At 44.6% G+C, this 25,132-nt stretch overlaps 1 protein-coding gene across 2 annotated transcripts in view; it reads left to right on the top strand.

Moving 5' to 3' along the window:
• Positions 1–25,132, top strand: part of FGF12 (fibroblast growth factor 12) — a 216,001-nt gene that overhangs the window by 71,568 nt on the left and 119,301 nt on the right. The window contains exon 1 of one of the 2 annotated variants that reach the window (XM_056498945.1): positions 7,153–7,427. The exons of the other annotated variant lie outside the window; for it this stretch is intronic. Coding sequence (XP_056354920.1) covers positions 7,340–7,427 — 88 coding nt within the window. The 5' untranslated portion in view covers positions 7,153–7,339. Of the gene's footprint in view, positions 1–7,152; positions 7,428–25,132 lie in introns of those variants that run through there. 2 annotated transcript variants of the gene reach the window in all.

The raw sequence follows: 25,132 nt of genomic DNA, 5'->3' as shown, positions 1-25,132 counted from the left end.
ATAGACCATTTATAACTGTGCTGTAATATTATTATTTAATACCTAGCTTTTGTCATTTTCTTCCTTTCATAACCAGCAGGGACAGGTCTGTGTATAGGTCTGATAAAGAATCTTAGCTGTGCTACACTGCAGGCACTGGGAATTGCATGTTCCAGGTTAGTGGTCTTTCCAGATGTTTCAGATGTGTCTCTGTGCACTCTTCAGCCATGGTGGCCACTCAATGAGTGAGGATCTGAACTGTGGTGTCCTGATAGTGGCTTTTCTGTCATTGGAGCAGCTGTGAATTGGAGCAGAAAGTGTTTCTTGTACCATCATTCCCAAGGCAGACAGGCAAGTACTTGTCTTGATGAGGCTGTGCCATGTGTTGTATTAGCATGCCAGAATAAATACACCTCAGGTCCAGACAGCAGTAAAAGGCTCTGTAAGTGCCACTGGAAGCAGGCAGATGGGGAGGCTCGTGCTTCCACAGATGCTGTGCCCAGCCTCAGATGCCCTCTGGAACATCAGGAGTGAGTTTGCTGGAGGGGAAGGGGAGATGGCTTCTTGCATGGTTGGTCTATTGTACTTTTACCCTCAGAAAATCCCCTTTATTAAGCCTGACAACTTTTCCCTGTGAGGTGGATGGGTTGGTTGCACTCCTAGATGAGGCCTGCCAGTTGTTCATGTTTCACACAGGGAACTGGGGGGAAAGCCAAGAGCACAACCTGAATTTGGAAGCTGCACCTATTCCAGGTCTGGCTTTGCCTTGGTGGCTGCCTGCTGAAGGCAGAGGAGCCAAGGGGCTGTTGGTGGGCAGAGCCCAGGAGCTGTGCTGCCCACCTCCAAACCCTGGCTCAACTGTGATCTGCTGCCCTCAAAACTTGGGTCATGCCTCAGTCAAAGCCATCGTTACTACCATGGATTAAAAACCTCAATTACTGGAGCCCTGTAGGTCAGATCTTGCATTGCAGCCCTTCAGTCTGCTTTCCCCTCTCTCAACCTCTGAGCCTGGAGGGATTGGCAGGTGGGGGAGATCTTGTGCCTCCCAGTGGGTTTCACTTGGAAGGGCTGCAGATGTGAAACAGCAACTACAGCTGGCAGGGCATTTGAACCCACCAAAGAGGTGCACCTAGAGGGTGCTTCTGCAGCTCTCGGGTTCAAAGGACAAATGTGGCAACATCTGGAGTTTTGCCATGAACTACATCTGCAGAAAGTCACAGCAGCCATCCTGTGAGGGGCTGGCAGTCAGGTTTGGGAAAGGGGCTACATGGCTATTGAGGGGGCAACATCCCCCCAAATTCCTTAATGCTCCGTGAGCAGCTGGGTAAAGGTGAGGTAGAAGTCTGGATTTCTAAGATACTTCCTCACTGGATGTTTCCCTTAAAGAAAAAGGGGCAGGTCTCATCAGTGGGGAAATTGCCAGTGAGGAGGGGCTGAGCTGTGCAGTCCTGGACATGCTCCTAAATGATCTTGAAGAGTGAGGGGATAAAGAAGAGACAAAGTCTTTGCAGTAAGAGAAACAGAAGTGGACACAAAAGAGCTGCAGAAGGAGCATCTGATACAGAGCATCTGCTGAACTAAAAGTATAAACTGGGGAGGAGTGCAGGGTAATGAACCCGTTGATGAAACCCAAATATATGGGGCTGTGTGTGTATATATATTTATATATGTATATATATGTATAAATTATGGTCACTCGGTAAGAGGTGCTACTGGGGTCCATTTCCTCACTGGAAAAAGACCACAGAGAAAGTGTGAATCCCTCTGGAAGTGCTAGCTCAGCAGATGCAAGCAGAAATTATTGGAAAAGGTACAGAAAGCAAACAGGAGCTATCATCCTGCTGTGCTAGAAATCCCTGGAGCAATTTCACCTTGAGTACTGTGTGCAGCTCCAGTTATCCTGTCTCAGAAAAGATGTGATAGAACTAGAAAGGCACAGGAAGCAGTGACAAGGTCAGTGGAGTGTGAAGAGTAGCTGCTGCCCAGGGAATGATGGAACAGATTAGGCATTTTCAGGTGCCTTCAGAAATGAAACAATTGAGGAAGGAAATACGACAGAGGTGTATAAAACCATGACTGTTATGGAGAACATAAAATTACTATTCCACAATGTAATCTTAAAATGCTCACCTTATAAGTTAAGGTGAGCATTAAATGGAGATATTGAGGAGGAGTTTTAAACTAATAAAAGCTCTTTCCTGCCACATGATTAACCTGTAGAACTTCTTGCCAAAAGACAGTGATAAGGCCAATGGTATTACTGGTTTCTAGAAATGAGTATAAAAAATAGTTGGGGAGAAATCCATCAAGGGTTCTTGAACATATTCTGGCACATCCTGTAGATGAGGGCAGTGGAAGTTGGTGGAAGGAACAGTCTGGCTGCCTCTTTTTCCAGAGTATCTGCTCTGAACTGCTCATACTACTGCCAAAATATTTGAGGATGCCTTAGAAGTTCAGGTTCTGAGGATGTTCAGATGTTTCAGTTTTCTACTGAAAAATATTCAGAACAACCACTTCTCCCTAATTCAGACTGGAGACATTTGATACACAAAGCCTTCTTTACATGTAATATTAGATTTCTTCTTAATGTCAGGAATCTCAGCTCCTGAGTGCTCGTTACTATAAGCTTTTTATGTGTCTGAGGATAAACCTATTAAATGATCAAGGCTACAGGACATCTTTTCTTTTGCTCCAGAACCTGCTTTGGTGAGCTCAGAGAGGCTGAGATTTCACCAAGTCGTTCTCTCCAGCAAGACCTGAAGTCTGTGGTTTCTGTTCACTCTTGTTCAGAAATGCAACTAAGAAATTCTCAAGCTCTTTTTTTTTTTTTTTTTTTGTTTTTTTTTTTTTTTTTTTTTTGTTTTTTTTTGTTTTACCTTCTATTTGTTCTCAGAAGGTGTGTGGTATACTTTATCCATAGTAGAGTTTCCAGTAGAATCTTTGCCTTGTAATGAGTGCAATTTTGTACTGATCAGGAGGAGGCTAATCCTCTCATTAAATCATCAGAATGAGGACTGAAAGGTGATTCCCTGCTTGACCACAAATTTATTGTGTGACCTTCAGCAAACCTCTCAACTTTGTGCTGCAGTTCCCACTGTCTCTGGAGTGATTGTGCTGTGCTTTAGTGGAGCTGCCTGTGGCTGGTATGTCTCTGAAACAGACTCCACCATCCCTCCTTGCCAGCAGTGCTCTGCTTCATAAAGAAGTGGCAAAGAGTAAGCAGAAATTCCCAGAGAGCACAATGGTGACAGTGGTTTGCACTGAAAAGGGCTTGGCCCGTTTTAGTAGATCTTGCTCTTGCAAGGAGGGGTGTTGTGGAGTGGTTCTCTGCCACCACTGAAGAATATAAAATCACTGATCATGTATGGACCCATGGACTGAGCTTTGAGAGATGAGCACCAAGAGATAAGCAAGGAGTTCTGTAAATTTACAGAGAGAGGGACAAGGTCCAAGCTCTGCATCAGCACCAGCTTGGACAAAGCTCTTAAGGTTAATGGGCCCTTTCTCATCATATCCGCCTGTGTTTGGCCAGAAAGCACAAGGGCAGAGATTTGCAAAAAAACCCAAACCAACCAACCAGAAATAACACACCTGCACAAGCTGCTTCTCTGTGTACCCATCACAATATTCAAAGAACTCTCAGTCAGTATGGGTGAAAACAGAACAGCACAGACACAGCACTTTGAAAGATTATTACTGCCTTTATATGAATGCAAAGAAATTACCTTCCCTGGCTAGTCTCTTCTTGGAGCTTTTGTAGATTTTCTTTTTTTTTTGGCTTTTGTAACTGGTGAACTCAAACACATTGCACTAATTTAATACCTAGCAAAGAGCCTTGTCGGCTAAATCACCTTATTTTTCTCTGATCAGAGCACAGTACATTCCTCTTTATGGTAGAAGGTATTAATTTAAATTCCATAATCCTAAACATATTCTCGTTTCTGTTCAGTGTTTCAGAAGGCCAATGGCATTTTAATTTAATAAGGGAGAAACACACATGACACTGTGTTCCCTGTAAATGTCTTCTGACCTCAGTGAGGCTTTCACAGCTTTCTCTGTGTTCCAGCAAATGCAATCCCTGCTTTTATTCAAGGCCACTATAATTTCTAGTACCTGTGTTCTATCACTGTTTACCAGTGGCTAAAAATTTAAATATCTGTACCATTTTCATGGTAATTTTTGAGATGTTATTTGCATTATTATTTAGCAGTGTGAGCTCATCAATGGAGCCACAGTGAGATTTATGCACCACTGTGTCCCACTGAAGTATTGTTCGGGTACATGCGGTCCCTCTGCACTGAAATAAATTTTATTTTGGTTTACCTTGGTTTCAGATTAAAATGAGTTAACACATCTAGCAATGTCTCAATTTATGTCAGCTCCATTTATCTTTTCAAATTCTTTAAGCTTTGTTTACTGGGCTAAGATTTACCTCATTGGGTACATGAGTATTTTGTGGCATGTAAACACTTGAGTCATAGGTATCACAATTCTTCCTTTACCATTTTTATGCTTCCATTTTGCTGTCTAAACTTACTTAAACCTACTCAGTTTGAAAGAGCACGTGCTTGTTGCAGTCCTTATGGTCCTTCTTTGGAAATGTCAGGTTATAATCATCCTTTTCACTCATTTGAGTCTGCCCCCCTTTCTCTAATGTGAGTCAGGAACTGACCCCTTAGAGTGTGCCCCACAAAGGCTGGATTATCAGACTTCCTGCAAGGGGATGGAAACACCCAAAGAAATGGGGATTATTTTATTAGTGGTTTTATGGGTTGAGTAGATTTTCCAGGAACAACTGTATTAGCTTAATGAACAGAGGTCTCAAAATTCAGCTACCTGTTGCATTTTCAATTTTTTTTCTTACAAACATCTGTATTGTGTTCAAAACACTTGCCCTTGCATGTTCATGGGATAAATCTGTCAATTCCCTGCTAGCTTGATATGTATAACATCTAAGTGCAACTCTTCCCTCAAACCTAGTGCTGCACTTCAGTCCTGGCATCTCTAAATGAGAGTTCCTCATTTACAGCTCCATGTTGGCTAAACAAGGAGGGCACCTTGACTTTGCATCTCACTGTACTGTCCTTGATCAGCCAGATCAGAGATGTTCTCATCTCAAACACACTGCTGAAGTGTTTGCAGAAGGAGAACTTATTTTTTGTGCCATTACCGAAGTATTGGAGATCCACCAGTTCTGTTTTAAGATTTCACTGTGCAAACTACATCTGGCCTTGTTCCAGCAGGGCTGCAGACTTGCTCTCTGATGGTCAGGTGTAGCAGAGGGTTGAAGGACAACTCTGGGTGAAGGAAAGAGGCAACAGCTGTGGTCTCAGTTTGGTATCTGCCCTGACATAGTCTTTCATGACTGCTGTGGAGCAGGGAGTGCTGAGGAGTGTGATGGAGCAATGATCCTGGTAACTGGGGCCATGGGGAAGGGCAGTTTCATTCAGCTTTTTGCTGTAACTTGGTGCATGTGCAAGGTCCTGTCTAAAATAGCTTATAACTTAAGACAAAGCGATGATTTTCCAGCCTAAGTCACAATGGACAACAAAAACTGATTTTAGCCTGAATCCTAGGGATTAGTCAGGAATATCTTCCATCCTTCTAACATCCATTCTTCCAGTCCTGAACTGTAGCTACTGGCTTTGCTTCTAGCTAAGTGCTGTTTTTTAGCATGTGAAGTAGAGTTGACTCTAAAAATAAGAAAATAAGAGCTACCATTTCATGAAACATTTAGCATTTTAACTTTTTTTTTCTTTTCTATTCAAGAGTAAAACTGGAACTGCAGAGTATTTATTGAGAGTGTGAAAAACTCCAGATGTTCTCAAAAATATTAGTTTTGCCACACATGCTTGATAGATTCTCACACCTAAACAGCATTTCTTTTGTTATGCCTGGTTTATGTGCCTTAATACTCTGATTTAGATATTAATATCTAAGTCTGTAGCCCCGCTCTTGCATCCCACTGAAGCACTGGCCAGAAGCCTGCTACATCCTAGAGTGCAGTCTCTGGAAAAATGTCCATCTCATGAGCTGGTCAGAGACACCTGGTCACTTCTTCCAGGTATTGGGAGAAAAAAGGCAGAGAAGGTTTTGACAGGTGGTATGTGAGTAGGTAACCTTGCTTGAGCACAAGGTAATTCAGCTAGAAATTCACCCTTCTGCTGGGTTCCTGTTTGTCCCAGAGGGAGCTGTTTTTTAGTGCGCTATTAGAGTTTACTCAGTTGAAGGACTTCTTTTGAACAGCTTTTGTATATGATAGTACTATTTTGTCAAAGGAGTTTATCTGTGCTTGCTCCTGTGCTTTCCAGCCTTGTATTGTGGGTTTTGTATAATTTCATGAATTGGAGACAGTTCTAAGGAGAGCATCTTTCCCTAACCATCCTTGCACGTGAGATGTGTGCCTTACCTTTCTTTGTGCAGCGCCAACACTGAGACTTGAGTCTGCAGCGCTGGAACAGTGATAGTTTAAAAATGGGTAGAAAAGAAGGTACCTGGAGTGTCAATGGAGCGCCCTTTGCAGGAAGCCGGTGCTTTGGGGTAGGTGGGAAGACGGAGGCTCCCCCGTTTACAGCGTGTTCATAAAGGAGCACCCCTATCTGGGCCCCCTCGCCCACCGGTGCTCTAACACCAGAGGTGTCTCTTCTTCCCGGTCCCGGTTCTAGCGCCCAGGAGCCCCGGAGGGGCCGCGCTCGGTGTCCCCCCCGTCCGTGGTGCCTCCTGTCGCTGGGGCACCCGCGGGCACCGACCCTGCCCGGCGGCGGGGCTGTCTCCTCCCTCCTTCCCTCCCTGCCCATCGCGACTCGCAGAACTTGAGCGCGGCGGGCCCGGGCCCCGGCGGCGGGGGGAAAGCGGCGGGGCCACGGCGGAGGAGCGGAGCGGAGAGGGGGCCAAAGCGGCGGAGCCCCGCCGGAGGAGCGGAGCGGGGGGAAAGGAAAGCGGCGGGGCCCCGCCGGAGGAGCGGGGCGGGGCGGGGGAAAGGAAAGCGGCAGGGCCCCGCCGGAGGAGCGGAGCGAAGGGAAAGGAAAGCGGCGGGGGGGGTCCCGGCGGCGCTGGCGCTGCCCGCCCCGGCGGGGGCTGTGCCGGCAGGGGGCAGGGCTGGAGCCGGCCGCGCGTGTTTCTAGGGCTTGACGTCCTTCCAACCAGCCCGCCCCGCTTCCCGGCACGGCCGGCCCTCCGCCGGCGGACAACTCCCGAGAAGTGGCGGCGGGGTCCCCCTCCCTCCCCCGGGCGCGGCGGGGCCGCGGCGATGGGCCGGGAAGTTTGGCGGCGAGGGGGCCCGGCGCCCCGCAGCTGAGAGCCGGCCGCTCCGGGGCCGGTCCCTTTTCGAGGAGCGGGAGGGCGCCACAAAGTGAAATCCATGAGGATTCTCAGGCTTCTCCTGGAGAAAGGCTCGCATATGCTGCAGTGTCTCTGTGGAAGGCGCCTGAGATCCAGCCACAGCCCAGGTGGGGAGCTCGCGTCCTTGTCCCCGCCGCCCTCGCCTCCCCGCCCGGCGCCGCTCGGCCCGGGCTGGCCCCTTTTCCTCGCCGGCCTCCGCCTCGCCGGCGCCGCGCGCAGGTGGCAGCGGGTGAGCGCTGTCCGCGGTGCTGACCGGCGGGTGAGCGCTGTCCGCGGTGCTGACCGGCGGGTGAGCGCTGTCCGCGGTGCTGACCGGCGGGTGAGCGCTGTCCGCGGTGCTGACCGGCGGGTGAGCGCTGTCCGCGGTGCTGACCGGCGGGTGAGCGCTGTCCGCGGTGCTGACCGGCGGGTGAGCGCTGTCCGCGGTGCTGACCGGCGGGTGAGCGCTGTCCGCGGTGCTGACCCCGCCGCGCATCCCCGGGACCGGATCCCCAGCTGCTGAATTCCCAGCCCGGCCCCCCTCTACTCTACCGCACCCTACCCTCTGCTTAATCCCGCCTGGAGCTCCCACCCACATGGAATCCCCACACGTGTCCTTTGTCCTCACAGAGATTCCTACCTCACACGTGATCCTCATTATTATTCCCCATCCCACCTGCAGCCCACTCAGGTCTTTTTTTCTTTGTACAGGACCCCTGTATTTCTCCTCCCATCTGGAACCCCCAACTGTGCCTTCTGTTACCACCTGGCCAATATGGGTATAACCTTCCCCAGGGTGCCAATGGTCCCACACAACTCTAGGGTTGGCCCTACTGTAAGAGCTCTCTGTACTTTGTGATTCTGGTAGTAGTAATGTCACAGTGGTTTTCTGGTGGAGGGTATGGAGTGTGTTTTTGAATGGGGATGTAGTTAGAAGTAAAGATAAATCCCTGTCTTCTTCTGATGGGAGGTGGGGCTGAGGAGGCTCCTAACTTCTCTCTCAGCTTCTAGCCTGTTGGAGAGAGAGCATTTCACTAGGATGGGGAGGAAACGCAGTGGGATGAAGTCCTGAATGACATTCGTGATCCTAGACACTTCCCCTAAACACTTTTTGAAGATGGGAATAAGTACATGAGTGTCTTGGTTTGTTGTAGTACTACCCCTGAGTTTTAGGATGATCTTGTTGAAGCTTTTAAAGTGGTGTTTCTACAATTTCTTCTGTGTTTCTTCCATGAATCTGACTTTCCCTCTCTAGAACACTGGGGAAATAGCTATGGGATTAAATCCTTTTATTACTGTTATCCTGTTATTGTTATTATTAAGATCTGTAGAAGCTACTAATTTGATGCTTATGAGGATGTGTATTTTAGAGTATTATTTCCTAATGCTTGTATTGGTTTTCTTTGTGAGATCTTGGTCCTAGAAGAGAAAAATGTCCATGCCTACCAGTTCCAGTGCTCAGTGTTCTCTTGAAGAGAATGGCTGTTCTTAAGGGAACACTGTTGCTGAGGTAGCCTGGATTCCCTTATGGCCTTACTAAGGAAAAGCTGTTACTGGTTAATGCCACCCGTTTATGCCTCAGTAGCCTCTTCCCTCCCATGATACTCTGTGTGAAAGTTTCTGTCTGTGACATGCTCATGGCAATAGGGGAACATTTGGGAGAGAGCGCTGGACTCCCTTCAAAGCATGTTCTGTCCTGCTTTGAAGAACAATATGATAAATAAGTAGAATAAATTATGGCTGCACATGGAAGCACTACACACACTAGTCTTTTTTCAATGAAAAGCTGTAATGGAGTTTTCACTGTAGTGTTATGTGTGAATGTTTGTTTTGTGTCTTTTGGAAACCTGCAGCAGTAAAGAGAACAATAAGCTACTGGTGCAAGTGGAGTGGTGCTCCGGCCATGGGGGATGCTAGGCTGTAACTTTAGTGAACTAGAAGTCAATGATAGTGTCCTAACAGTTTCCTGGCTGAGCTGGTTTGGCTTTACAGGTGGATCCTGTGCTGAAGTGTGCTTGATGTATATGTGGTGCCTGAATCTTTTCTTACCTCCTCCATTCTGATGGATGACTGACTATTGCATAGTCTTTGTATTTCCTGATGGTATGCTGTAAGGATACAGTCTATGGGAATGATCTCCTATTGTTATCTCCAGCTGAGCTTATTTTCCAGGTTTTAGCCCCGTGCCACCATGAGCCTGACTACTCCAGATTGGGTCTGTTGCTTTGAATCAGGATGTAAAGTACATTCCCTCTTCTTGGCTGCGTTTTTTCATTTTCCATTAAGGTTGGAGTTTATGTTCTTGAAAAATGCTCAATAAAAACAAAAGCTTCCACCTATAACTGTGGAGTGGGCCTGCTGGAGGATAAATCTCCTCACTACTTCTCCAAAAGGTGAGCATGCCCCAGGAGAAGATGTATACTCTGGCAACAACCCTAAAGGTGTAGTACTGTGCCCAGTGTGGCACTGTGGGGCCAAACCAGTGAGAAATGTAAACCAGCAAAAGGATTGTAAAATTGTGGGAGTAGAAGGACTGTGGAAACATGGACCGCAACAGCAGTGGCACAGAGTGTTGTGAACTACTCACATGTCCTCGATCCTCTGATCTGAAGTTATTCTGACAGACTGACCAAGCCTTTCTCCTTCCTCATATCCATGGCTTCTTTAATGCAAACAACTCATAAGGATGTAAGCATACGTTTAAAGTCAGATTCATATTTGTGTGCTGTGCTGACTCAGAGCCTTAGACCACTCCTGATTCTGACAGAAGCTAATGCATGATGCTTCCAAGAGAAACAGTGAAATATTGGAGGTAATTGTAAAGTACTGTACAGCTCTATTGTGACGTTAGCAAAAATATTAGCAAGATATTTTTGTTGTTATGTGAAGACCTCTCACCTCTTTACTTCAGCTAACTCTAGCCTGTTGTTTTCTTATGCTCCACTTCTAAGTTGTGCAGACCTTGTCTTGTGGGCAGGCTGTGGTTGTTTGAACAGCACCTTGCAAAAGGGGCTTATTGGGTCTCCAAGCCACCACAAAAGTGCAAGTAATTCATAACAATGCAGAGTAAGAGATTTATCCCTTTTTCTATTTCTTTACAAGTATTTTAGCACAGCAGCATCCTGTATCATCTTTCAGGTGCTTCACTTGTTATCTTATTATCTTGTTATCTTGCATACACAGAGATATTTCCTGTTGTGATGGTGCAACCACAGTTAATTTTGTTAAGTGTTTTTTCCTTTGATTTATTTTCTCTGCTAACACTCTTTTCCCCCTTTGCTCCAGATTTTTTTTTTTTTTTTTTTTTTTTTTTTTTGCTTTTGGCTTCCTAGCCAAAATTATGAAACAGATAGTGACTACCCGATTAAGTTTGAGGTAAACATTAAATAACGACTACATTGTTGTTGTAGCTGTGAAAAGAGTTGTGAAAAACTATTTTGGGTGACCTGTACCTGATTTGCAGCCACTTTGATGTAAAAAGCCCAGTACCCATAGACTGCATAATACTAGCATGGAGATTTCTGCTAGTGAGTGTGTTTCAGTCTTCTTCCATAAGGATTTCTTACTTGGCCCCATGAGTGGTTCTATCTCATGCTTGTCCTTCCCTTGGCTCCTGTACAGACTCTCCTGTGGGATGCATCATTGCTAAAACCACAGATACTTCTCACATCAACCAGCAACAGCATTCAGCAGCAGTGCATTTTCAGCTTTATTTTCAGTAGTAGAGGTTTGGTTGTATCTAGAGACTGATCTATTCTCAAACATTCATAAGAGTACTTCTCTGTTTAAATCCCTATTTTGCAAATTGATGCCTTCGGTACAAATTAAGCTCATATTGAAAATAAATCCTGAACTTGGCTTCCATAGGAGTCTCACACTGGTGAAATTTGGAGATGCTCCTGGAAATATACTGATTGATGCTGGCTTTATGGCAAATTAAAATGATGTCTGGCACAGTAGATCTTCATATTTCTCCAGGCATCACAGCACTAAGTTTGATATTTGGGGCAACAGGAACAAGCATTCTGCCTAGGGTAGGGTGTCAGGTTGTGCCTCTGCCGTTAGCCAGTCTGTTGCTGCCCATATACATCTTTGCATTTCCCTGAGACTTTTTGGGGTGCTGTCATAATGTGTCTGCACATGCAAGACATCTGCAGATGCAAATGGAGTCATACACATAGGAGGTACAACTGCATATTCAAGAATAGCATTTGGCTTACGAGTGGAACAGGCACTCCTTTGTTTGCTTGTGCCGTCACCTATGTATCCATCTACATTTTGTTTACATACACTAGTTCTTGAAAATTTTCCCACTGCTTTTTATTCAAGTAGATAGCAAGTTACAGTGTACAGCAAATAATGAACAGTTCAGCTTCAAATTACTGGAAGCAACAGCTCTGTGTACAGCTAGTGAAACCTGCAGTTCCTTGCTGAGTTCAGGGAGCACAGGAAGACTTTGATGTGTTGCAGCTCAGAGTGTGGGTCAAGGCTGAGAAGCACTGGCATCTGACTGGGGGTCATCTGTACATTTTCCTTCCCACACCAGGTGTCCTGCCTGCCATTCTCTGCCACTGTTATGGCACATACTTTGTTCAGGTTCTCTCTTCCTGCTTTGTGTTTTTGGAAAAGTAACACCTGCTGACCAGTGGAAGTTAAGTACCTGTGCTGTTCTGGGATAATACCTATTGTTGACACTCATATGCTACTGGGAAGAATACCTTTGTCTGATTTAGTTTAATTCACCTGGGAAATGAATTAAACAAAACTCTGAAAAATCTTTTTTATTATAACAGGAGCACTCCTCTGGGGTATTATTCAAGAATAGCTATAGCATTTTAAATCCACACTTTCCTTTATTCTGAAGTTACCCTCTCATGCAGATACTGGCTAGGCATCTCTCCTGGCAGCCCATAGTGCTTGTGTGTCTTTGCAAAAAAATCTGTTCTGACTCAGCTAGAAATGATGAATTTTTTAGCATTTTTATTTAGTGAAATTACTTGGTTTCTATCATACAAAAATTCCAGAGATGTAAATGATAATGAACTTAGTTATATGCATACAACTTTTTTGAGCGCTTGCTGCCAGTTCTGTGTAGTTATGCAAAGTCTTTGATATTATGCAGGATTTTATTTTTCAGTTTGCAATAAAGTATTTCATAAATCTTTGAAAGAAATGCAGGTCCAGAAACACCCTGGGTGTGAAGTGGCTTAGCAATGCAGAGCTGTCAGCTGGATGTCTGAGGTTACAGAGCTGGACATCTGGAATTGTTGGATCTTCACTCAGTCTTCTGAATATTGGCACTTGTCTGGGTCCTGCCAGAGCATCACTGATATTGAATCATATTTGGAAAGTGTTCTATTTTCTGTGAATGAGCAAATACAAGCAAAATAAGAGTCGTTTGAATTTTCTTAAGTGCCTGCAATCAGGATGACAAACAGTTCTCTGAAGCAGAGGTTGGCTGGTTTATGGCACTTTGCACCTGAAGGTATGCATGGTTTTGTAAAGGAATAAAGCTAAACTTTCTTCACTTCCCAATCTCAGCCAAGAAAAGAATAAGAGTTTATCTGAGGTTAAACACCATGTACAATTATGATGCATTATAAACAGAAAGATATATAAAAAATCTTAACTAACAATATAATGAAAATATAATAAAATATAATGAAATAATTTTTCTGCTTTTCCATTGGTTTTCCTGAATGACTGTGTGTATAAAATTCTGTTGCTGTTTTTCCATTTGAAGAGTAACAAAAGAATCTGAGATCAAAGGCAGACATTTAAAGATGACTTTCAGAGCAGATGCTTTCAGCTTATGAGCTGTGTGACTGTCGTTAGGTCCGTCCATCGAAGACCAAGGAGTATTTCTGGACACAGGTCTCAGCTCACTGAACCATCTGAGTGCATATTTAACTCTATGCATGCACCCAGTCCCAGCCAGAACCATTGTTTTAGATGAGTGGTATATATCACCCCTAATATTTTTCTTGTTTTCCCTGTCCACAGAGCACTGACAGTAGGCTTGTTTTCTGCTTCTAGCAGATCCCTCTGGAGGTATTTCACAGCCAGCAGTTCCCAGATGGAAAGCCCATTGGAAAAATGAAAAGCTTTAATGAAAGCTGTTCATTAAAGAAATCAAAATCTTCCTGCTTTGTTTGTGAGAGTGATCTACTTTTGGCTCACTGAACTTCATCTCAAAACAAAGCCACTTGTCTTCCCACAGCCCTTTCTGCTGCTTTCCGGAGTAACCTGTTTAATTTTTTACCAAACTGATGCTAGTTTTAAATTTTTTAGTCCAGGTTGTACATATATCATCAAAAGTTCAGCATGGTCTGAAAACTAGATGAGATTTCTTGTAGAATATAGAATTTTTTCAGTTGTAAAAGATCTCTAAGTTTATCAAAAGATCTCTAAGTTAACAGTTCAACTGTTAACCCAGCACTGCCAAATCCACCACTAAATGCCACATCTGCATGTCTGAAATACCTCAAGGGATGGCTACTCCACTGCTTCCCTGGGCAACATTTTCTAATGCTTAGCAACTCTTTCAGTGAAGAATTTTTTACTAATATACAATCTGAAGTTCCCCTGATGCAATTTGAGTCCATTTCCTCTTGTCCTGTCCCTTGTTGCTTAGAGACTGACCCTGACCTTGCTACAGCCTTTTGTCAGGAAGTTGAAGAGAGCAGTGAGATCCCCTCTGATTCTCCCTTTCTCCAGGTTAAACACTCCCAGCTCCCTCAGCCCCTCCTCATAGGAGCTGTTTTCTAGACTCTTCCCCAGCTGTGTTCTGGAGCTGGATGGAGCCATCTCTGTTTTTCTTGAAGTAAGGAGTCCAAAACTGGACACAGAAACTGAGCTGTGGCCCCCAGTACAGGGGTTGATCACCTCCTCAGATGCAATGGTAGTGGGCAAAGCTTTCAGTTGTGTGAATAAATGTTTGCTTAATAGGCCTTTAAATAATTCTTCTTCCCCTTGGAGGAAAAGAGATGTGTAATGTTTAATAATAAAAATAGTGTTTCCTCCCATAGCCTGAAACGGCATGGAAGGAGGTAATCATGTTTTGTATGGCAAAGCATTTTTCTAAATGGCATGTTTATGCCTTTCTAGCATGGTGGCTGCAATTGGCTGCTGGGCCGATTTGCATGTGCTAAATTGCAGTCCTGGGGATCTGTGAAAACAACCCAGCAAAGCCAATCTCAGCTGGGAGCATGGAAGCTGCTGCTAAATTTGTGATGAGCCACCCCCAGGCCCAGCGTGAGTCATTATCATTGTTTTGTTTTCCAGAAGTTGGTACCAAATGCTTCCAGGATCCAAAGCATGGATTATCTCTGGAATTGTATTTATTTCCTCCAAGCTTTGTTTGTTCCAGATAAGAGGAAAGAATAGGATAAAAAATCTGTTAAAAAAAGAAAAAAAGAAATAATTGTTTCCTTATTAGTGTTCTTTTCCTGCTTTTAATGTGCTCTTACAGCCATTTGTTCACTTGAAAACTCACTTGTGCATGGCCCAGCAGTCATTGCTTGGTCCTAATCTGTTTGCTTTGTGCTGCCAAGGGGATGGGGGAGCAACAGTAAGTACAGTAGGATGAGACAACTTGACTGAAGTCATTGTTTGGCTCTGGAAGAGCTGAGGTGGGGAGCTTCTGCTATACCTTCTTCTATTTGCCTTGCTGGTTTCTCAGCAAGTGTTTTTGTGAAGCCACAGCTGTGTGAGGGATGAGCTGGGACATCTATTTGCTGTAGGTCAGGACTCTGTGATCTGAGGAGTGCACTGGCCTGATCCCCAGGGTCCTACACCTGATGTCCACTGCTGGGGTTGCTGCTCCTTGGGGAGATAGGACAAGGTGTTGAGAGAACAACAGCTTCTGCCCTGTGCTGGGATTGTGACAGTCAGTTTATTCCCAGCTTCTAGCCCTTGTTTCAGATTGTCTTCTCAAACAGACTTCTTTGATGTGCTGTGGACTGTGCAAGTGTACCTGCAGGGACTGTGGGTGGGAGCAGAGGAAGTGCTGGGTCCTGCAGAGGAAAGGTCCAGAGTAGCAAAATGCATGTGTGTGGGCATATAGAAGTGATTAAAATTCAAAACTTTAACATACAGTGGGTGGAAAAGACATGGACAGAGTGGGAGGCCTACATGAGCATGGGAGTGGAATAAGGAGCTGAGAGCACTGAAAAAGAGGAATGGAGAAAGGGGAACTTCTAGTGAAACTGGCTTAAAAAAAGTAGTTAAATATGCTGTGCTTGCTTTGTGGACAGGAGTTCCCAATCTGGTGTTCCCTCCTCTGCTTTATTGATTTTTAGGGTGGGGGAGTCTGCTGGGAGGATCCAAAGTGTGTCTGGAGGGAGGGATGGGCAAAGCAATCTTCCTTATGGGGCTGAGGATGGAGCTGGAAGCACCTGCATAGAGCATTCAAACTGGAAAACACAAGGGTCACAAGTGTCCATGACACTCTACAATGCTCAAGCCTCTCTGTGTTGTTGTTGTGTCTACAGATGAGCACTGGAATAGTATTGCAACATCCTCCATGCTGCAAGTTCCTTCTCAAGTTCTGAATTTCCTCTTTTGCTGTAATGTGATATGAAAACCAAATCAAAGAAAATAATGATTCTACTACTGGTGGGACTGGACAGCCAACTGTGCTGCCACTACTTTTCTGTGTTCCTGTGACTTAGTGTTGCCATTGCTGATCCTCTTCTGTGGCTTTTTGGTGGTGGGGAGAGGGGCACATGAGCCTGTGTTGGATTGCAGCAGTGAAATTCAAGCTCAGACCCTGACAAACTAGGACACCTTCCTACATCCCAGTGTGTGGTGCTCCCCTTGCTCTCAGTTCTGTGTGCCCAGGCCCCTTCCTTCCCTGCTGCTTCAGTTTAGAAGTAGCATCCTGGGTGGTGTATTTGTGAGGCTGGAGGACTCTTAGGTGTTGTTTTTGAAAGGCTGATTTCACCAGGTATTTATGCTCAGTGCAAGCAGGGTATAATCTTTGTAAATATTCAGTTGGTTGATCAGACAAATAAGTATATAAATATTCACATATGGCTTAATGTCTTGTGGTTGTGCTTGGGTGTTCCTCTCTAATAACTGTAATTTACATCTAATGGATTAGACAAAGAAACCTGGTTTGCTTTTTCCTCCATTTCTGCGTTTGCTGGAGTTTCTGAGATGAATCCTTTACTGTGCTCACCCTTAACCTGAAGAGGCAGTTGTGGGAATATAAATCATGCTCCCAGATGTTTGCAGGCTGCTCAGCAATGAAATGCACTTTCCCTGCCCCACCTTCCCTGCTAAATGGCTGACACACATCTTAAAATATCTTGCTGGAGATCTGTTTCTGCCCTGTAGCTCGTTCTCTGCCCCTTGGCTGAGAAGGCACTGGGACTGTGTTTTAGGGTTGGTTTGGGGCTTTGTTTTTGAGGTTAGAAAAGTTAGAATTAGAACAATCAAATTTCTTCATATAGTGTCTGAAGCATGAATAAGGAGGGCAATTAAATGGGAGCAAGTCCTTTCCTGAGGAAACACTTTAGTGAATGAGTTTCGCACTTGTTTGGTGTTTCTGGCAGGTGGTGGGTCTTGCTGAGAGTGCTCCCATGAGAGCTTCTCTCCTACTCATCCACAGCTTGTGCCCTTGGGGTTGATACTTCTCTGTCTAACATGCTGTTTGGCAAGGGATGCTCCCACCTCCCAGAGAAGGTCAGAAAATACACTTTCTAAATGATGGTCTGCTAAATATAAAAATATCCAAACCAGAGGCTTTCCTTTGTTAGTAGTGAGAAAAAAACAACACCAAACTGGCAGAAAGATCCAGACAGGCCCACTGCTTTGTGAAATGGCCTTGGGTGCCTCTTGGGGACTGTGCAAAGGGCTGTCCTGGCATAAGGCTGTGTCTACTCAGTGAGAAGAGTTCATTGCTTATGTGCATGGCCACTGAAGAAAAGGGTTTCTATAAGAAAGTCGAGCTTTGACAAGGGAATGGCAGGGTGCAGAGAGAGAAATGCAGAGCCCTGAAGTGTGCTGGGAGGACAGTTACAGGTCTAATTCCCACCAGAGCAGGAGCAAAGGACTAGTAAATCCTGCTCACTCTGCCCAAAGGCACCACTTCTCTTTCTCTCCTGTCCCCTTGCTCACTCGTGTGAGCTCCAGACTCACTCCACGTCTCAGACTCACTAGATTTTCACTGCTGCTTCTTTGCTCCTGGTCTGTTGAAGGGGAGGACAGCACAGCTTTGGGGAGGAGAGAAAGGCATTGAATCTCTATTATTTATGGGACTGTTGTTCATTTAGCTGGTAAAATGCTGCTGGATTAAACGTTGGAGGAATGATGTGCTTGTTACTCAGCGAGCACATGTTGCCCCACTAACTGCCAGAGGACAGTTGTCTGTTTTAGCACTTCTATAATTGCTCGTTAAGCTTTGAGACTAAGCATCAATATGTCTTACTCCCCACTTCATCTCTGCTTTATCCACAGTGGTGTTGTTTATAGAGACAACTCTTCACTGGATTTAGTGTAGCCTGGAAAGAGTTATTTGGAAAAAAATGAAGGAAACCTCTGAAAAAGTCACCAATAGAAAGATACAGGGAAGTAGCATCAATTAACAGAAGAATAAAGTGTCCATCTAGCCCAACAGCCTTCCTCCATCCACATCAAACAGTTGGGAAAATCTAAGAAAATATGATCTGTCCCCCAAATGCTCTCCCAGCTGCTAGCTATTTTCAGCTTAGAAAATTATCTGAGTCAGACATGGTTCTAAGACCTAAGAATTCTCAGTGGATTTCTCTTCTGTGTACTTGACCAGTCTCCCCTTGAGTTCACATACATTTTTAGCATCATAGTATCCTGTGGAAAGGATTTCCCCAGACCTGTTATGTGAAGAAGCCTCTGTTTTCCTTTTTTTGAACTTGATTCCTGCTAGCTTGGGTTGATACTTTCCAGAGACCAGTACTGAACAAGATAGTGAATAACAGACCCCATCTACTTGTGATTGCAGAGACCACAAGCATAATTTTGCTAAGCTGTCTCTCACAGTTCTCGTAAATGCTTGTTGCAATGAGAGGAGCACAACAGCACACACTTGCCTCAAGTAAGGCATTGCTTTTCTTTATGCCCAGGGGCTCAAAACCAGTGGGTCAATCCAGCTGGAGAGACAGCAGTTGTCATGTGGGGTACAGAAAGGAAAGCAGGCTGAGTAGGCTGTTCTGGCCAAATGATGAGTTCTGTAGCTGTCAGTCCCTACAAGCTTGTGATTAAAGTGGCATCTCAGGCTGTGGGTGGACACAGCCTCAGTGAGGCATTTAGCTGCATCAGGAGGTAAGGATGGCTATGCCGGAAACTCTGTGTGTGACGAAGCGTGGAGGATCACCTTGAGACACAATTGCAGCTTTTGGATGCTTTGAGCTCTGCCTGATGAGCTATGCTGGCAGCTGGCTGCCCATGGACCAGAGCAAGAGTGGGGAAGCTGGTGTGACTCTAATGTCAAATGCCCCTCATATCCAGAGGAGAGAAACCAGGATACCTGGTGTGTAACTGAGCTCCTTTCATAGAATGTCCCAAGTTGGAAGAGACCCATAAGGACCATGGAAGTCCAGCTCCTGTTCTGGTATACATCTGCATGGTGAGATGAGCTGCAGCTTAAACCCCATTGATTGCATTGACAAGATCTCTACCAAGTGTAGGGGAAGCCAGGGAGAGTTGCTCAGTCTGACATTTAGGCTGCACATACTCCACCTTGGGTGCAACCACACTTTCCTCTGCCTTATTGCTTGTCTGTAGTGTGGAGACAATGCTGCCTTCTTTGCAAAGTACCTGTGGGACTAACCCAGGACCTGTGTGGACAACTGAAGGATTATAAATCTCAAAGCTGTTTAATATTACTCTGTCTGTACACTGGAACTGGGGAAAGAGGATAGGATTTTAGGTATATAAGAGAAGACACATAAGGAGAATTTTGGAGTACAGTTGAAATTCCTCATTTGTACTTTAAGAGGCATTTGAGACTCCCAGCCATTCAGTAAGCTCCCATTAAAAGCACAGGCATTACAAATTTCTCATGTTAAAGTATTTAATGTTCAGTAGGACTGCAGCTTGCCAGGGAGAATATGCTGGCTGCCCATTAAGAGAAACAGATGAAGGCAATTTCTTTCTAAGGGTTAAGTATGACCTGGTAAGCCAAGGCCTGCAGCATTAACAAGTGCCAGCCAGCAGCTGGAATAGGTCAGTGACAGGATAACAAGTGCCCTGTCCTTCCATTCCTCCAAAGCAAGCCTTGCTCAGTGCAGGTTTCTAATGCTGAATCAGCAATAGCACAGAGGGCTCTCTAAAGGACTCAGAATTAATGGCTTCTGCACACTAAAGGTTAATGGTGGTATCTCAAAAGGTAGATTTCAGAGGAAAAAGGTTTTTTCACTGTTGTTTGAGGTTTGCTTATCCTCTCTATATTACCTGCAGCAGTGTGCTAACGCATAGGCAAAGTGGGCTGTGACCTCAATCAGCTAGTTAATTTTAAGCCCGTGCTTAAGTGATTTGCTAAAACTGTGCTTATTCAGAGAAAGAAAGCTGATTGTATTTTCATTGCTCAAACTAGGTGAATTATAACATCTAAGTGATTTTAATGATGAAGGGGCATATTATGCTTTGAAACAATTATTTACATTACCATTCTTCCCATGAAGAATATTAGTATCAGTCAGTAAGTCTGATGATTGATAGTCAGGTTCATACTTTGCTAATAACCTCTTCAAAGCTACTTGAAATACTGTATTGTACATTTACATTTTTATCTCTATAATTTTGAGATGAGCAGAGCTCATTAAACCAAAGTATTTTTATGTCTTGTGTCAATAGAAAATGCTCTTTTAAATGTTCAGAAGGAATTGGTTACAGAAATGTGGGAAAGAGAGGGAAGAAATTGTTTTCCTTTCGACTTCAGTACATTCTTCATCCTTTTGCTTTTTGATGACTAAACTGTTCTGTATTTGCAATTGAAAACTGTTGATTGGAAACTCTTGTAAGACTAACATAAATGGGGCTTGATTTTGAAAAACACATTCGTGATCGTTTGCCTAATTTGTGTGTGCAATTAGCATGATTGCCACTGGAAATGGCCATCTGAGAACAGACTGCTGGAGACTTCTGTCTTTTTCTCATCTGTGTTTTCTCTTTCCTCCTTAAGGTGCCAGCTTCTATGATGTCTAAGTATTACCCATGGAATTTTAATTTGGTAATATGTTTATTGATATTCTTTCATCTCTTACCTCTCTACTTTCAGGTGTTTGTTAAAAGGCTGAGAATGATTATTCCCTTCTGCTTCCTTCTCAAGCCCACTTGACACAACCTAAAAGAGATTCTTTCATCTAAGTTGTTGATCTTACAATTTAGAGAGTCAGATCTCACCAGCAACTCTCTTACATGGCCATAGTAATATTTAAGTAGTTTGCAGGTGTGCACAAAGGATTACAGCTCTCATCTGTCAGGTCTTTTACTCCCTCCTGAGGAAACCTGTGCTCGCAGGGGACATTTATTGGTGACAAGGTGGAATTGTTTATTTTGCTTTGTTTTAAACGTGATGAATTTAAAAGGTAAGATGGATGAGTCTCTAGAGTATTCCCTTCAGGAAAGCTGAGAAAACTGGTTCAAGTTAGTGATTTGAAGGGCATGACAGCTCAAGACATCTTTGAGCTGACTTGGATTCCTTTTTGTAGGAGCACGGTGTCAAGGTATCAAGGTTCCTCAGTGGCTTCACTGCAGGGTAAGAGGAAGGGAATGAGCTCTTGAGCCCAACCTCTGGGGGCAGTACTCTTATTCCTAGCTGGTGCTGGGGATTAAGCCAGTGGAAGACTAACCCATTCTTATTATTGGTATTTAAAAATATTAATTGTTTTTAATCAAACCAGCCTTACCTGAGTCATCATATGGCTACACAAGTGCTGCTGTTGTCAGGAGGGGATCTGCAAGAAAGGTGTAGCCTGAGGCAGGAGGGAAATGGGTGGAATTGCTGCTGTTGGCAGCTACTCACACATACCAGGGTTTGAAGCAATGGGGCACCGCCCCACTGCTGGTGACATTTGCATCGTGTACATTGCTCCTGAAATGTTCTCCATCCTGAGGTACAACTAAGTCAGATCTAAAGATTAGGTGTACCTTCCAGTCTGGGGTGTGACTCAGACCTGCAGCTGCAGAGATGGGAGGGCCATGGCAGTGTATAGAAGATAAATATCCCCTGGGTCATTAATGATGGGATGGAGAGCACATACTGCCTGATTGCTTATTGGCTGTGGCCTTTCATTAAGAGTAAACTCAATTTTCCCAGTATTGACATCTGCCTGGTGGAGGGGTCGTGCTATGTGGCAGGCACTGAACTGCCAAGAACAAACACCCAGATACAACATCAGGAATGATGCTGGCAGTGTATTTTGTTCTTTTTTTCTGTGCTCTATTTCCTTGTTGAGAAGAAAAAATTTCTAGAGATGAGGCATTAAATATGTCAATCCTGGCCTGTCTGCTAGCTAGGAAATGCTGGAAAGTTAATGAATTTAAGTGGGGAAGGTGGTTCTTCTTTGTATTTGCTTGCTCCTGGCCTGGGTTGAGACTAATTTAATTAAAGGAATATAGTATCCTTTCCAAAAAGTCCTGCAAGCCAGTCAAAATCTTTGGTTTTTTCCTGCCCAGTCTTTGTGATCCTTCCCAAAGCACAAACATTTATTGTGCTGTGAGGGAGAACTTTGGAAAGGAAAATGCAGAACATGTTTATCTAGGGCCCATCAGTTTTTGCTGGCCCTAGCACTGCTCTTCTCTCTGCTCTGTCCAACCAAAGTCCTTCTCCATTACCACAGCTCGCTCAAGCATCTTCCCTCCTCATTCTGAGAGCTGCTCCAGCCCCTTCCAAACACATAATTATAGGCATGAAAAAAATAAATTTGTTCTTATTCAGCAGCTGATAAACTGGTGACTCAGGCATTTTCATTTTCCATTGGAAATGGAAGTTCTCGTGCGTTCAGAGTGCTCACCAGCACACAGCCTGAATCTTAAATGGAACCCTGTCTGGCCCCTGGAAGGACAAACTGGTTACAAATGCAAAATGCCAGGTGGAGGCTCTCACAAGTAGCGTCATTTGGCTGGATGGTGAAGCAAACCAAGGTCACTTAGCTGTCTCTGCACTTACCCTGTAGTGCAGTTATCCCAGCAAAACCCCAACCTACACCCAACAGTGCAGACCTGGCCAGGCTGGCAGCCTGGAGCTTTCTGGCCACTGGGGCTGCATGATCAGCCTGGCATTTGAGACAAATGGTGGAGCAAAGGCACCTGATCAGGTTTAGGACGGCCCTTGTGAAAAGGGTGACGACACTCTGTTCCTAAAATAAACATGTTTCTGTGCTGTGTCAGGAGATCGCTCGTACACAGGCTGGGAGGAAGCAAGATATTTGCTGAAAGGCATAAATCTTCCTAACCACTTCCTGGTTATTTTTAAGCTCAGGGCATGCAGTGCTATGAATCCCCATCCCATTAGGGCTGGAAAAGTGTTAGCCAGGAAGATGGGTGCTCTGGAGTGTGAGAGTCCTCTTCCTCCTGCCCACATGACCTGTGCCTTGCAAAGAAAACCCCTGGGCTGTGACAAGCCTGAGAGGATAGTGGGCAGCAGCTGTTCCCACCTCGGCCAGGTTTTGTGAGGGAGGGCTTCAAAGTTCTGCTGGTGAGCTGGGTAGATGCAGTGTGTTGTTTAATTTTAGTTTAAAGTGAATTCATTACATAGTGTTTTATTATATTCTTCCAGAGGAGCTAGAGTTGTAGGATAAATATTTCTGGAGAACAGCTGCTGAGTTAAGAAAAGATGTATCAGAAGTACAAATATATGTTTTTTTCCTTTGCTTCTACCCGAAGGTCCCTGAGGACTTGATTCAATGATTCCTATGGGTCCCTTCCAACACAAAATACTCATCAATAGTATGACTTTGTTGCAAGCAATTATTTCTTATATCCCTTCTGGACATGACACTTTTTTTGTTTTGTTTGTTTTCATATAATTCAGGAAACAAATGCATTGATGAGGTAAAAAACAAGTCCATGAGTGCTTCTCTTTTATTTTGTGGCCAACCTATGCCCAAACCCACCATGGCCTGGCAGCTTTTCATAGGAGCATACTGGACCAAACCCAAATTAGTGTCTAGTCTCTCTTTCTCCAAGCATTTACACTTGCATCAATTGCTGATGTAGCTTAGTAAACAGGACCCCTCATGGGAAGGACTGTAACATCTCTGAGCATGAGCCAAAATCCTTTAATCGTAAAGAGATAATCCACTAAATAATTTGAGCCCAGCAGTCTGCAGGGCATGGGGGATGCTATCTGGCTTTGCTCCCAAAGGTTCAAAAAGTTCTTTAGAAGCTGCTGCCCTAGTGTGTGATGCAGCAGGGAGAGCTGGGAGAAGACAACATTAAGATTTGGGTTTAGTTTTCCCCATGACAACATAAAGAAAAAAAAATTATCAACATCTTGGTCTGTTGGTGAGAAGGTGACATTTCTACTGAAAAAAGAAAGATCTTTCCATGGGGTATTTTTTACATCAAATTCTCCTCTGTCAAAATGTGGGTGCATTTTCAATGATGGAAAAAGTCTTTCCCTAGATGTTTGAGGATGTATGAAAAGTGGTGCTTTACAAATTGCACTTTGTCAGGAAATGAAAGGCAGGTGAGTGTGCATATGTTTGTTCATGTGTTTCCACTGCCTGTAGTGCCTGGGGTGAGCTCTCTCTGCTGTGTCATAAGCCTGGTAACATTAGCAGAAAGGCCTCCCCAGCTTGGGCAGGAGTGGGATGTGTTTTGGAAAGACAGGAGTGCAGTATATCTGTTGTGTGGTCCAGTCCTTTGAATAGCACACAGAACAGAGGAGAGGTTTGTCAGTATCCCAGGAGCAGGATGCCAGACCTACAACTCTTGGCAAGTGTCTCAAGTCCTTTGGACCACTGATAAGGGGCTGATAATGGGAGAAGAGATAAAGACCTGGGATGGTGCTGTGGTGCTAGGAACTCCCCTGAACCTGAGTGGTTTCCTTAGGGGAGAGCAAGGCACATTTGCTGCCTGAGGGCTACCTGAGAGCCTTGGCCCCCTCCTGGTTACAAGAGAGACTTTGCTATTGCCCCATCAGTTGTGGTGGTTGCAGCTCTCTCTGTTTAAGTCTTGTTGCATTATGCTGCTTTGGGTGATCACAGGTCAGCAATGACAGCCTCCTTTGAGTCTCAGACACTCAGACCTGACAAGTCACTCACACTGCAGAGCTTGGAGCTCCAGCTTAGGGCTCTGCCCCTCCTCTGTCCCCTCCTTGGGTGAGTCACCTCCTGTGAGCAACATCTCTCAATGATGCTGCCTCTTGGAGTGTGCATTAGCAATCACTGGACTGGTACCTCTGCCTTTGTTGTGGTAGTAGTAGTCTTTTTTATTCCTTTAGGATGTTTGTAGTGAATCTGGGGATTTGCAGAGCAGAGGTTTGCATATTTTCTTTAATCTAGCTAGGTCCAGCAGCAGTAACAGTGTTGGTATGTTTGTCACATAAGCACATACCCAGAGCAGCCAGTGTGCTGGTATAAATTATTCTGCAGTTCAAGCATTTTGATTTTTTTCCCTGCTATTTTTGTCATTCAAAATAAATAGATCATAGTTATATGTGCCTGCCAATAGTTCAAATATACCTTCAGTTAGGTTCGTTCCATCTCAACCTGTACTCCATGGGACTTTTCAGGTAAATTTATATTCCGTAAGAAACACCAGGATTACTCCTGTCTTGGACTGCCAGTTTCATCTTCTCCAACATCGGACTATAGTTAATATTCTTCCAGTTAATGTGATCATCCCT

The sequence above is a fragment of the Oenanthe melanoleuca genome, chromosome 9 (assembly GCF_029582105.1).
Source record: "Oenanthe melanoleuca isolate GR-GAL-2019-014 chromosome 9, OMel1.0, whole genome shotgun sequence".
NCBI classification, from domain to species: Eukaryota; Metazoa; Chordata; class Aves; order Passeriformes; family Muscicapidae; genus Oenanthe; species Oenanthe melanoleuca.
This window is presented reverse-complemented; position numbering and strand designations above follow the sequence as displayed.